Source organism: Heptranchias perlo, chromosome 5, assembly GCF_035084215.1.
Source record: "Heptranchias perlo isolate sHepPer1 chromosome 5, sHepPer1.hap1, whole genome shotgun sequence".
Taxonomy (NCBI): Eukaryota; Metazoa; Chordata; class Chondrichthyes; order Hexanchiformes; family Hexanchidae; genus Heptranchias; species Heptranchias perlo.
This window is the reverse complement of record NC_090329.1, coordinates 70,612,156-70,625,155: the sequence shown is the minus strand read 5'-3', so window position 1 is coordinate 70,625,155 and position 13,000 is coordinate 70,612,156. Positions and strand designations below refer to the sequence as shown.

At 39.2% G+C, this 13,000-nt stretch overlaps 1 protein-coding gene across 1 annotated transcript in view; it reads left to right on the top strand.

Annotated features, from left to right (window-relative positions):
* The window catches only part of cenpw (centromere protein W), a 38,253-nt gene extending 29,807 nt beyond the window's left edge, over positions 1-8,446 (top strand). Inside the window, exons 2-3 of the mRNA XM_067984580.1 lie at positions 371-484; positions 8,348-8,446. Coding sequence (XP_067840681.1) covers positions 371-484; positions 8,348-8,374 — 141 coding nt within the window. The 3' untranslated portion in view covers positions 8,375-8,446. The remainder of the gene's footprint in view (positions 1-370; positions 485-8,347) is intronic.
* Positions 8,447-13,000: the final 4,554 nt, after the last annotated feature.

The window sequence follows — 13,000 nt, the reverse complement described above, 5'->3', positions numbered from 1 at the left end:
TGTTCGGTGCTGTATATTCTTTGTAGTTATTGCATACCATTCAAATCCCACCATGGCAGTTTAAAAATGTTTTTACAAATGTGGAAATAAAATACTGGTGTAACCATTATCGTAAAGATCTAACTGGTTCACTTTAGGGAAGAAAACCTCCTGCCTTTTATGCGTGTCCTTATGTGACTTCAGTTTCACACCAACATGGTTGACTCTTAACTGCCCACTGAAGTGATATAGCAAGCTGCTCAGTTGTATCAAAACCACTAATATTGTCAATTGCTTATTTGGTTCTGCACAATTTTTTTCATTCTCTGTCCTGTTGAATGATGGCAATCTGTCCTTACAAAAAAAAAATCTATTTTTATTTGAATTGTAGGTACATTTAAACTGTCTCTTGTTCCTTCATCGTCTGGCAGTGGAGGCTAGGACTAAAGCTGTTGAATCAAAGAGTTCTGCCATTCAGCCAAACCATGTCATGGAAGTGGCAAAGGTAAAAAATGTTTTTAAGTTGCAATAATTGATGTTTTTTGATATTAATCTCAAATATGGCAGATTTTTTTATCAAATGTTAAACATCCAGTGGGCCTCCATTTCAGTAGACAGAGTATTAAAAACTTCACAAGCCCTCTAATATGCTTTATTGAAATCTTAGTGACAATGCTTTGTTTAATCTAAACATCAAATTCTCAGTTCATTAACTCAGTCCTGTTTTCTTGAAGTGAAATGTAACTTTGTTTATTTGACTGAACTTCCTGCAGTTATGTTTTCTTCTATTTGCTAATGTTAGTGAAAACATTGGCATGACTTTGAAGCAGTTGCAGAAGGGAGTTTCCTTCGAACTAGTTAGGCAGTATCTGATGAATGGCCTCCGGTGCTACAGTTTTTGTGATTCTTCGTATAGTTAATTTGCAAAATCCTTATGCTTTTCTTCAACCATCTTTGAGTTGCAGCCTACAATGATCAGATTGACTCTGGTTGGCCCCATCTTGGCCACCAACTGATGCTTATTTCTGGTTTAAAAGTGCATTGATGCATGGATCATTCCTGGTAACCCACTCTCCTGATGCCTGCCTGTGCTGTCATGTAACATTGTGACTTTTGGAAATGTTGTTCCTTGCTCCTAACTGAGCACAAGAGCTCAATATTACAGGTGCATGGCTACAACGATGTTGAAACTTGATTTGTTTTTTGCTCAGAGCAACCCATTGGGCTCCAGCTCGGCCCCGAAGTACTCAGTTTCTGACTGACAATATGGCCCTTAAAAGGAGCAGCATAAAGGAACTAGGATTCTAACAGTGAGGCAACTTTATTGGCTTCCAAGAAAGGATCACAATAATAATTGGAAGTATTTTGTCCATTGGTGCCATGATGACAATTTTGGTCCGCTGGCAGTTTTATTGTACTTCCAGACGCTATTATTTGCTGCTTGGGGCAGGGCAAGGAAACACCCATGTGTCTCAGGTTATGACACATGCCAAGAAAATATGACATTTCGTGCTTCCGGTTGGTCCGATTTGGAACTGCAGTTTGGTTCCGAGAAAGCTAATGTCAGAGCTTTTGAACTTGTGCATTCTTATGAACTTAGGTTTCCTGCACTTAAGTCTACACATTCACACTTTCCAGTACAGGTTATTGAATGGCCATCAGGAGCAAGAATCACGGATGATTTTCCCTTGTCTACCTTAAGAGCACTGATGCTAATTGTAGCATCTCTACTACCATCCCGCCTGAGATCAGCGAACTCATTGCAGACCAGGAAAGGAACCTGGAACCTTCTGGTCAGTAAGGTTCAGCTGCATAGAATGAGTCTTTAGATGAGCTGAATCTTTTTTAAAGAAGTATTGTAGTTTGCAAGTTTATCATGTTTGATAACTTCCGAGTTGTTTCAATCAATTTATTACTATCAAGATTCTTTACTCTGTAACTTGATAAGATTAAGTTTCAGGGACTGATGGGAAAACCTCTTCAATAGTCTTTGGTAGAACATAACCTGATTATGTGACACTGATAGTTTCATTTACCACTTAAACTGCGGCGTTTAAATCGGGTAAATAGTGCTAATCATTTGCCAATACCATTATTGTCAATTACAAAGTCGCAGCTTACAGCGTGTTAAGTGTGCCTGCTATTTTGGGCAGACATAGGTGTTCCATGAGTAGTTTGCACCTCGTTAAGGTGCAGATACCTATTATGCTTCTCAGTTATGGAGCATAACTGTCAACAGTTACGGGGAATTCAGCTGAAAAGAAGCTGGGCGAAGTTGACTGATCTCTGCAAACAGTACCAGTATGGAAACGCAAGTTAGAAGTTTGTGGTTCTTTGCTATGTCCTGTCAGTATGTGAATCGTGCAGAACATTACACAATAACGATGGATTACGTTGCACCAGAGAAAAGTACGAGCGGGCCGGAATTAGAGTGCTGAGTTCCAACAGTACCTCTCGTCCCTGATTAGTGCAGGATAGTTCAGGTATAGTTGGTGATGGGGGAGATTAATGGACTTTAAACAGAACACTTTTTGAAGTATAAATTGTCCAACGGTATAGCGTTAGCGGCAATCTCCATCACAAGGTCAGGAATGGGGACGTTCGCTGATGATTGCAGTGTGTTCAGTTCCATTCGCAACCCCTCAGATAATGAAGCAAGTCCGAGCCCGCATGCAGCAAGTCCGAGCCCGCATGCAGCACGACCTGGACAACATCCAGGCTTGGGCTGATGTGTGGCAAGTAACATTCGCGCCAGGCAATGACCATGTCCGACAAGAGAGAGTCTAACCACCTCCCCTTGACATTCAACGGCATCACCATCGCCGAATCTCCCACCATCAACATCCTGGGGGACACCATTGACCAGAAACTTAACTGGACCAGCCATATAAATACTGTGGCTACAAGAGCAGGTCAGAGGCTGGGTATTCTTCGGCGAGTGACTCAGCTCCTGACTCTCCAAAGCCTTTCCACCATCTGCAAGGCACAAGTCAGGAGTGTGATGGAATACTCTCCATTTGCCTGGATGAGTGCAGCTCCAACAACACTCAAGAAGCTCGACACTATCCAGGACAAAGCAGTCTGCTTGATTGGCACCCCATCCACCACCCTAAACATTCACTTCCTTCACCACCGGCGCACAGTGGCTGCAGTGTGTACCATCCACAGGATGCACTGCAGCAACTCGCCAAGGCTTCTTCGACAGCACCTCCCAAACCCTCGACCTCTACCACCTAGGAGGACAAGAGCAGCAGGCACGTGGGAACAACACCACCTGCATGTTCCCCTCCAAGTCACACACCATCCCGACTTGGAATTATATTGCCATTTCTTCATCGTCGCTGGGTCAAAATCCTGGAACTCTCTTCCTAACAGCACTGTGGGAGAACCTTCACCACACGGACTGCAGCGGTTCAAGAAGGCGGCTCACCACCACCTTAAGGGCAAATAGGGATGGGCAATAAATGCTGGCCTTGCCAGCGATGCCCACATCCCATGAACAAATAAAAAAAAACATGGCGAGGACTGCAATAGTTTTGCTGCTCATTTTGAAAACTGCTTGCTAATTTTTGCAAGCCCAGATGAAAGGTGGCATGTTTCTAGATAATTTTATTTATTCTGTATGTAGGATTAAATTAGATGATGGTGGGGAGGGGGGTTACTTTGTAAAGTACTTTGTAAAATATTCTCCTTTACTTCAGTTTGCCTGATTGATCTTTGATCTTTGAACCAGTTATTAGGTATTGGTTATTTTCTTTTCAATAAACTTTGCTGTCAGTATCATCTCTGTACAGCATGATCTTGTGCTTGATCCCAGTCTGCACCTTAATACCATTATCATGTCTGACTGCCTTAATGAGCTGTGCTGGTGCCAGTATAAATAGCAGTGAACAGCCTCATGCATGGTGCTGTGTTATTAAAAACTTAGAGGAAAACCAGACCATTGTCCAGAATTACTGTCAAAAGCAGGCCATAGATGCTGAATAATAAGTGTAAAATAAATACTTGGAGGCTACATGGTTGAAGAAATACACTTGGCTGGTTCTTAAGAGAAACAAGTGGTTAGCTAACCAGTCAGTTAAGCTATTAACTGAAGTAATGTAACACAGATGAAGGGGAGCCAGGAACAGGTGACTACCAGAGGTGCACATTTTTATACAGATTTAGTGCTCTAAATTCCATTTTTTGATTTGCTGTCGTTGTCATTCAAAGGGCATTTTGAACCAGGCAGTTAAGGAATTAATTAGTTCAGAATCCTCTTGAAATAGCCTCTGGGCATTTATATTTGTTGTAACCTTTGAATTTATGAAGTCAGGTTAGTGGCCCTGAATAGTATGTGGTAAATGACTTAAGATACTCTTAAACCTGAACACTGCTTTTGATTATGTAAACTATAATTATAAAAGTTAGTTTTGGTGATTCATCTATCTTGCATTCCAATGCATGATAATTTTAGAATATAAAAATCTTGTATTTTTTTTTTAAAAAGTCTTATTTTCCTTTCTTTGTGTTCCAGGTAGTTTGGATCATAGATTTACCCTAAACTTTAAGTTACATTAGAGATATATATTACATATATATCTGGAATAAATATTAAATAAGATTTAAAGTATGGTGCAATCATTGTTTCTAGGACTGCTTCCAGGCATAATACTACAATGGATTAAGATTTTTTTTTAAAAAACTGAAGATACAAGTTATAGAGGCAATGTCTTCAAATTTGTGAATGGTATTTTTGTTATCAATAATACTGAATTATTCCAGACTTAAAAAGGTTATTTCAAAACCTTATTTGTTTTTGAGATATTAAACTTTACAAAATTGATTCAAAAGCACTTTTTGAAAGGGAAATGTTATATAATTCATATACTGCAGGAGTAAGCACAGATTGAGTGTGGAGAGAACTGTAAGGAAATGGTCTCAAACATTTTTAGCATTGATTATATAATTTGTGAGAGTTGAGAGTACCATACAACTCTCCTCTGCTCTGCCATATAAAGGCACCTCACTTGGCTGCTGCCCTTTCCTGACTTTCCCATACAGAGGAGTTCAACTTTCAGTTCTCACTGTTCCTGAAGGTGTTTCAAATGTCTACCAGTTTTGTGTTTTACTTGTGGAATATTATTTCCATGTCTGTTTGAGGTCACACTCACTCAGAGGAAGATAGTGGAACCACCTCTCGTGCTTACAGTGGACATCAACTGTGATCATTGCCTGTGCTGCCTTTCAACAAAATATCCTGTGGACTGTTGTTGACTCCAATGTTTTGTGGAGTTTATTCTCCCATGATACTACCTACCATTCTCTTTCCTGGATACTGAGTCTAATCCCTCAACATGTACTACTGACTTCTTATGGTGATGTTGCCATTTGTAGTTACCAGCATCCGGTAGTGTTCAGCGATGTTGTAGTCTGTTAGGAGTTCAAGGCCTGAGAATTTGCCTTGGTGAACAAAATTATTTGTAAGCTGGTAAGAAGTATCTCCCTTTTGGTTCCTGATGCCATTCAAGTCACATTACAGCACAGGGAGATGAAAATGAATATTTTGCTGTTAGAAATTAGAAGGTCTGGCTGATCCAAAATCTGAATGTCTGCCCCTGTAGGCTTCATGGATTTTGCAGAGCCTGCCTGCTTCAGCCACCTTGTGACTCATTCTGCTATTTATTGAACCATTACCAGGGAAATATGGGAGGACTTACACTAATGTAGGCACAAGTGACTGCTGAAGTAGACTGATTGCAGGGTCCAGTAAATGACCTCAGTAGCTGACTCTGTTATAATTCAGATGCAATAAAAGCATGCAAAATTACCTGTACTGAGTAAGAATTGTTTGCCACTAAAGGGAAAGTCCAAACAGCTGGGCATCTGAGGTTACAAGAAGTTTGCATAGGATGCATTGGAACTGGGGATAACCTGTGACTACATTCTTTGGGCAGGATCCTTATTACCAAAGGGCATCATAGACTTTGTTGCAGTAACAGCCCTCGAGCACATTCTTAGAATTTTTTTTCTACTGTAGCAAATTGGATTTTGCTTGGGTTGCCTGCACTGGATTTTTTTTAAACATGCAATACAATAGAATTCATGTGTGAAGGTTTAAATCTGTCACTCATGGTTTCTTAGAGGAGGTGGAACTGTTTTAATTGTGCCATTATAGGCTTCACAGGAATGGCACTGCTTACTCGAGTTCCTGGACCTTTGGTCGATTAGCTGAAATGGTTACATTGTTGATGAGCATCTAAGACCATCAATGAATGATTTTTTTGGACTTCATTCAATATTGGTGAAATATCCATTGTGGGTTAATCATGAAAGTTATATTGTCGACACATAAACCGATGGGGGAGCAATTCACAGACAATGCTGCTCTTCTCCTTGTTCTCTCTTCTTTTCTCTTTTTCCTTGCCACCCTAAACAGGGTGATCTGTGTATTTGCAGCAGCATTAAGAAGGTGCCCATGTTTTAAAGTCTGTACCAGCTTCGCTGGAGAAGCAAGGTCATGTTTAGAGAGTTGATGAGTTACATAATTATTTTTCATAATAGGAGTGTGGTAAAATTGTTTTCATTCTGAAAACTATACTTTTTATTCATGTATTTCATGTAAAATAAACCATTTGATAGTTTGAAATTGTGCTATGTTTCGGTAAAGTGCTATTTCACCCTGCCTTCCGTAAAGAGAAGGTAATTCACGTGGTGGCATGCGTCATGTTTCAGGAGGTGGTATACAGAGTAAGGGTCCTCTGTTGCAATCCCCGGTGTCTTTATCGTTTAACTAGATATTGGGCAGAAAATGTTGCATTTGAGATTTTAGGGGACTTAAAGAAGTGATCAGTAATGCTGAACCTGAAAAAGCGTATCTAGTGTAAAAACTCATAAATTATGTTTAGATTGACTCATTGTAGCTTAGGCTGCAGTGGATACAATGGAGCCTTCACAGTTTTAGTCTGAGATTCCCAAGGTTCACAGGGATTGTCAGTTTGAATCATTGTTAGGATCCAGGCCTCGGGCATCTTGGCAGCTAAAAAAAATAGGTCCTCCCAAAATTCAGTGGATTCCACCTTACCCTGGAACTTGGAAATACATTGTTTAGTAGTATTCTACCTTGAATTGTTCAGACAGTTTGCTTGCATGTAATAACTTGTCCACAGGGTATTCTAATGTTCCACACATAGGGAAAGAATTACCAATATGAAATTATAACCTCCACAGTTGTACGTAATGGACATATTCTTAATGGGCTATGGAGCTGACCTGCATGGTTTAGACATTGTCCGAGTAGCATTTCATCAATTCTAATTTTCAGAACTGACTTTAGCCTTAATGAACTTTTAAGGTTTTAATTCCCAACTAGTTACTGCTTTGGTTATATAATATTTGGTCTATTTGATCAACATATAGGAGGGACAGTTCAATCTCTTTACTGAGGCATACTTGACAGTTACTGTCAGAAACACTTGGTCACTTTTAACTCAATATTTGGTTGGTGTCATTATCTTTGTAGTTAGCTCTTTAACTTCATTAGTTGTTCCCATGAATGGAGGCTTTAGTTGAAAGTGACCAATTATTGCTTTTGAGATGACCTGAACTTGGAAATGCAGGCAGGCTCAGTTCATTACAGCAGGGCACACTCTGGATGTGGTTTTTCTGCTGGTGCCTAAGTGCAGAGAGCACAGGAAGGCATTAACCTGAACTTTTGAAAATATGTCTAAACATGGTACTACAATGCAAGATGAGTTTGGATTGTTTTACTGAAGAGGAATGGAATTTATTCATCAGAATACTGTAGATTGTTTTAAATAAAACCAGTAAATCTTGTGCATTGACCTTGGGGAAGCAGATATTAATCTGTACCTTGCAGGAGTGGTGGGTGCAAACAGTGGGCCCAGCTGAATTATTGGATTTTGCCAAAGCTAAGCGAGACACTAGTTTCTTTGATATACTGGCTTTTTGGAAGGGAGGGGGAAGGAGTGATGAAAGTCTAGGCAATGCCAATTTATTAGTTGTCTTACTTAAATTGCACTTTCAGTCTTGCATCTAGCAAAAGCATGTCCATCATATTTCTTTATTTGCTTTAAAATGTTTTAATATGCAGAAAATAGGAAAGTTTAGGCTAAAATAGCAATTTTCCTGATTAAAATATTTTGTGTATGAACCTTGTATACATGGTCCTAGACAGTTATAATGCTCCTTTGATAGTTTTCCAACTAAATAAAATTTACTCTTGTAGAAATATTTGCTGTGACCTCCTGAATTATAATTAAGACATGACAACCTGTTCTCAGATCATTGTGTACAAAGCATCATGATAGATCATAAAACATACAAAATATTTTCAGTAGTTGAGTATGTTTCTGTTTTTAATTCGCAGGTTGTTCTGAAGAAGAGTAGAGGCTGAAGAAGAGAAACTACATTGCATATATTATCAACATTTTATTTTCTGCATTTAATAAACCATTAATAACTGAAATACTGAGTTGCATGTATTCAAGGAAAGGGAAATTGGTTGAATTGTTTCTTTGAAGGGACAAATGTTTCCTTGTCTCAATTTCTTGCTAAAATAGTTCTACTTTATGGTATTTTCTTTCAATTTACTATTTCATGAGAGTGAATTACAGTACTTTGACATGACAATTTTTTTTGAAAGTGTTCTACAAAGTATTGAAATATTTACCAAAATAGAATGCTTATGTTTTGTGTTCTTTTGGACTCTTTCAAGGCATATGAATAATTCATATTTCAGCCCAAGAAGCTTCTTAACTGGATCCATGTTGCTTTAGGTGTACTATATTACACAAAGGAAAAGTGATTAAAAGATCAGTATGTTTTAACTTGGCTGTAAATAAAGTTTGCTGTACATAAAATACAGTTTATTGATTCAAGTTGGTGCGATTTTAAAAAGTACTGAATTGTATTTTTCTATTTAGTAAACACTGCTGTGTAATATTTATTTTGTGAGAACTGAGAGTGAGAGAAAATACAGTGAAATCTGTAACCTATGGATTTGGAAGCAATCTATGGTTAGACAAGCAACATTTTGCATTGCCTCCCTAAACATTTTTCCAAATAGTTATTTTGGGTTACTTCGTTCTGAAATTTTTTTTTTAGAAATCAATCCAGTTTAGAAGTAATGGCAGAGTTTTGGTTTTGCTGTTGGTTTTAAATGGTCATTCTAATTTTGGTCATGGTGGAAGGAGACCTGCATTTTAGATTGCAGTATGGTCAGCATCAGATACATCTGAGGTCAAGCTGATTGTTTAAAACTCTGAAGAATTGCTGTAATGCTCTACTATCTTTTATGTTGTATAATGAACATTTTTTTAAAATTCAAGCAAATGCAATATTTAATTCAGAATTGCACTTGAATGCAAGCTAAAGTGGCTAGGATTTTTGAATGTGTTTCTCTCTGTAGCTGGGATTTTACTAAAAATATTGGCAAAGGAGCAAATAATCTTTAGAAATTATAGGCATAACATTCTAACTGCATTGCCTATTTAAAGTAAATGTCCTGTCCTTCAACTTATAATGCATTCTTATAAATTACATTTCAACTTTTCTGAGCGGTTATTTTGCCCATAAAATTACCCATATGAAAACATAAAATTACAAAGGGATATTGATAGATTAGGTGAATGGGCAAAACTGTGGCAAATGGAATTCAATGTAGACATATCAGGTCATCCACTTTGGATCAAAAAAGGATGGAACAGGGTACTTTCTAAATGGTAAAAAGTTAAAAACTGTGGATGTAAAAAAGGGACTTAGGGGTACAGGTACATAGATCATTGAAGTGTCATGAACAGGGGCAGAAAATAATCAAGAAGGCTAATGGAATGCTGGCCTTTATATCTAGAGGACTGGAGTACAAGGGGGCAGATGTTATGCTGAAGCTATACAAAACCCTAGTTAGACCGCACCTGGAGTACTGTGAGCAGTTCTGGGCAGCGCACCTTCGGAAGGACATATTGGCCTTGGAGGGAGTGCAGCGTAGGTTTACTAGAATGATACCCGGACTTCAAGGGTTAAGTTACAAGGAGAGATTACACAAATTGGAGTTGCATTCTCTAGAGTTTCAAAGGTTATGGGGTGATCTGATCAAAGTTTATAAGATATTAAGGGGAACGGATAGGGTGGATAGAGAGAAACTATTTCCGCTGGTTGGGGATTCTAGGAGTAGGGGGCACAGTCTAAAAATTAGAGCCAGACCTTTCAGGAGTGAGATTAGAAAACATTTCTACACACAAAGGGTGGTAGAAGTTTGGAACTCTCTTCTGCAAACAGCAATTGATACTAGCTCAATTGCTAAATTTAAATATGAGATAGATAGCTTTTTGGCAACCAAAGGTATTAAGGGATGTGGGCCAAAGGCAGGTATATGGAGCTAGATCACAGATCAGCCATGATCTTATCAAATGACGGAGCAGGCACGAGGGGCTGAATGGCCTACTCCTGTTCCTATGTTCCTAATTTTATATGCAGAAATCTATGCTGTGCAATGAGAATTTTGGGGCTAATATTTTTTTGTTTTTTTTTCTGCACAGGCAATGATTGCAGTGAAGTGAGGTTCTTAAAGAATATAGGAAGGAAAAATGTAATTTGGATATATGATTTTGTTAAATACAGTGTGTTCTTCCCTTGTGGGTACATAACACCAGCTTAACCCATTGTAAAAGATGTTTTACTTTGCTCCATACAAAATACTCTTCCCACCACAATAATTATACTATTCTTATTACTGAAGAATTAATGAATGTTCAGTTCAATTTGACAAAATTTTATATTGAAACATAGAAAATAGGAGCAAGAGTAGGCCATTCGGCCCTTTGGGCCTGCTCCGCCATTCAAAATGATCATGGCTGATCGTCTAACTCAGTACCCTATTCCTGCTTTTTCCCCATATCCCTTGAACCCTTTAGCATTAAGAAATATATCTATCTCCTTGAATACATCTAATGACTTGGCCTCCACCTCCTTCTGTGGTAGAGAATTCCACAGGTTCACCACCCTCTGAGTGAAGAAATTTCTCCTTATCTCGGTTCTAAATGGCATACCCCGTATCCTGAGACTGTGACCCCTGGTTCTGGACTCCCCAGCCATCAGGAACATCCTCCCTGCATCTAGTCTGTCTAGTCCTGTTAGAATTTTATATGTTTTGATGAGATCACCTCTCATTCTTCTAAACTCGAGTGAATATAGGCCTAGTCGACCCAATCTCTCCTCATACGTCAGTCCTACCATCCCAGGAATCAGTCTGATAAACCTTCGTTGCACTCCCTCCATGGCAAGGACATCCTTCCTCAGATAAGGAGACCAAAACTGCACACAATACTCCAGATGTGGTTTCACCAAGGCCCTGTATAACTGTAGTAAGACATCCCTGCTCCTGTACTCAAATCCTCTTGCAATGAAGGCCAACATACCCATTCGCCTTCCTAACTGCTTGCTGCACCTGAATGCTCGCTTTCAACGACTGGTATACAAGGACACCCAGGTCTCGTTGCACCTCCCCTTTTCCCAATCTATCACCATTCAGATAATCTGCCTTTCTGTTTTTACAACCAACGTGGATAACCTCACATTTATCCTCATTATACTGCATCTGCCATGTTCTTGCCCACTCACCCAACTTGTCTAAATCACATTGGCACTTCTTTGCATCCTCCTCACAGCTCACATTCCACCCCAGCTTTGTGTGGTCTGCAAACTTGGAAATGTTACATTTAGTTCCCTCATCCAAATCATTGATAAATATTGTGAATAGCTGGGGCCCAAGCACTGATCCCTGCTGTACCCCACTAGTCACTGCCTTCCACCCAGAAAAAGACCCGTTTATTCCTACTCTCTGTTTCCTGTCTGTCAACCAATTCTCAATCCATGCCAGTATATTCCCCCCGAATCCCATGTGCTTTAATTTTGCACACTAACCTCTTGTGTGGGACCTTCTCAAACGCCTTCTGAAAATCCAAATACACCACATCCACTGGCTCTCCCCTAACTGTTCTACTAGATACATCCTCAAAAAACTCCAGTAGATTTGTTAAGCATGATTTCCCTTTCATAAACCCATGCTGACTTTGTCCAATCCTGTTAATGCCCTCCAAGTGTTCTGTTATCACATCTTTTATAATAGACTCCAGCATTTTCCCCACTACTGATGTTAGGCTAACTGGTCTGTAATTCCCTGTATTTTCTCTCCCTCCTTTTTTTTAAATAGTGTGGTTACATTTGCTACCCTCCAATCTGTAGGAACTGTTCCAGAGTCTATAGAATTTTGGAAGATGATCACCAATGCATCCACTATTTCCAGGGCCACTTCCTTTAGTACTCTGGGATGTAGATTGTCAGGCCCTGTGGATTTGTCAGCCTTTTGCCCCATTAATTTCCTTAGCACTTTTTTTACTAATACTGGTTTCCTTCAGTTCCTCCCCCTCACTAGACCCTTGGTTCCCTAACATTTCCAGGAGTTTATTTGTGTCCTCCATTGTGAAGACCGAACCAAAGTATGTGTTTAATTGTTCTGCCATTTCTTTGTTCCCCATTATAATTTCCCCCATTTCTGACTAAGGGACCTACATTTGCCTTCATTAATCTTTTTCTCTTGACATATTTATAGAAGCTTTTACAGTCAGTTTTTATGTTCCCTGCTAGTTTACTCTCATACTCTATTTTTCCCCTCTTAATCAACCTCTTTGCTCTCCTTTGCTGAATTCTGAACTGCTCCCAATCCTCAGGCTTGCCACTTTTTCTGGCAATTTTATATGCCTCCTTGGGATCTAATACTAGCCCTAATTTCTTTTGTAAGCCGTGGTTGAGCCACCTTTCCTGTTTTATTTTTGCGCTAGACAGGAATGAATAATTGTTGTAATTCCTGCCCACGTTCTTTAAATATTAGCCAATGCCTGTCCACCGTCATCCCTTTTAGTAAAGTTCCCCAATCTATCATAGCCAACTCGCACCTCAGACTTTTCGTAATTTCCTTTATTTAGATTCAGAACCCTAGTTTTGGATTCAACTACTTCACACT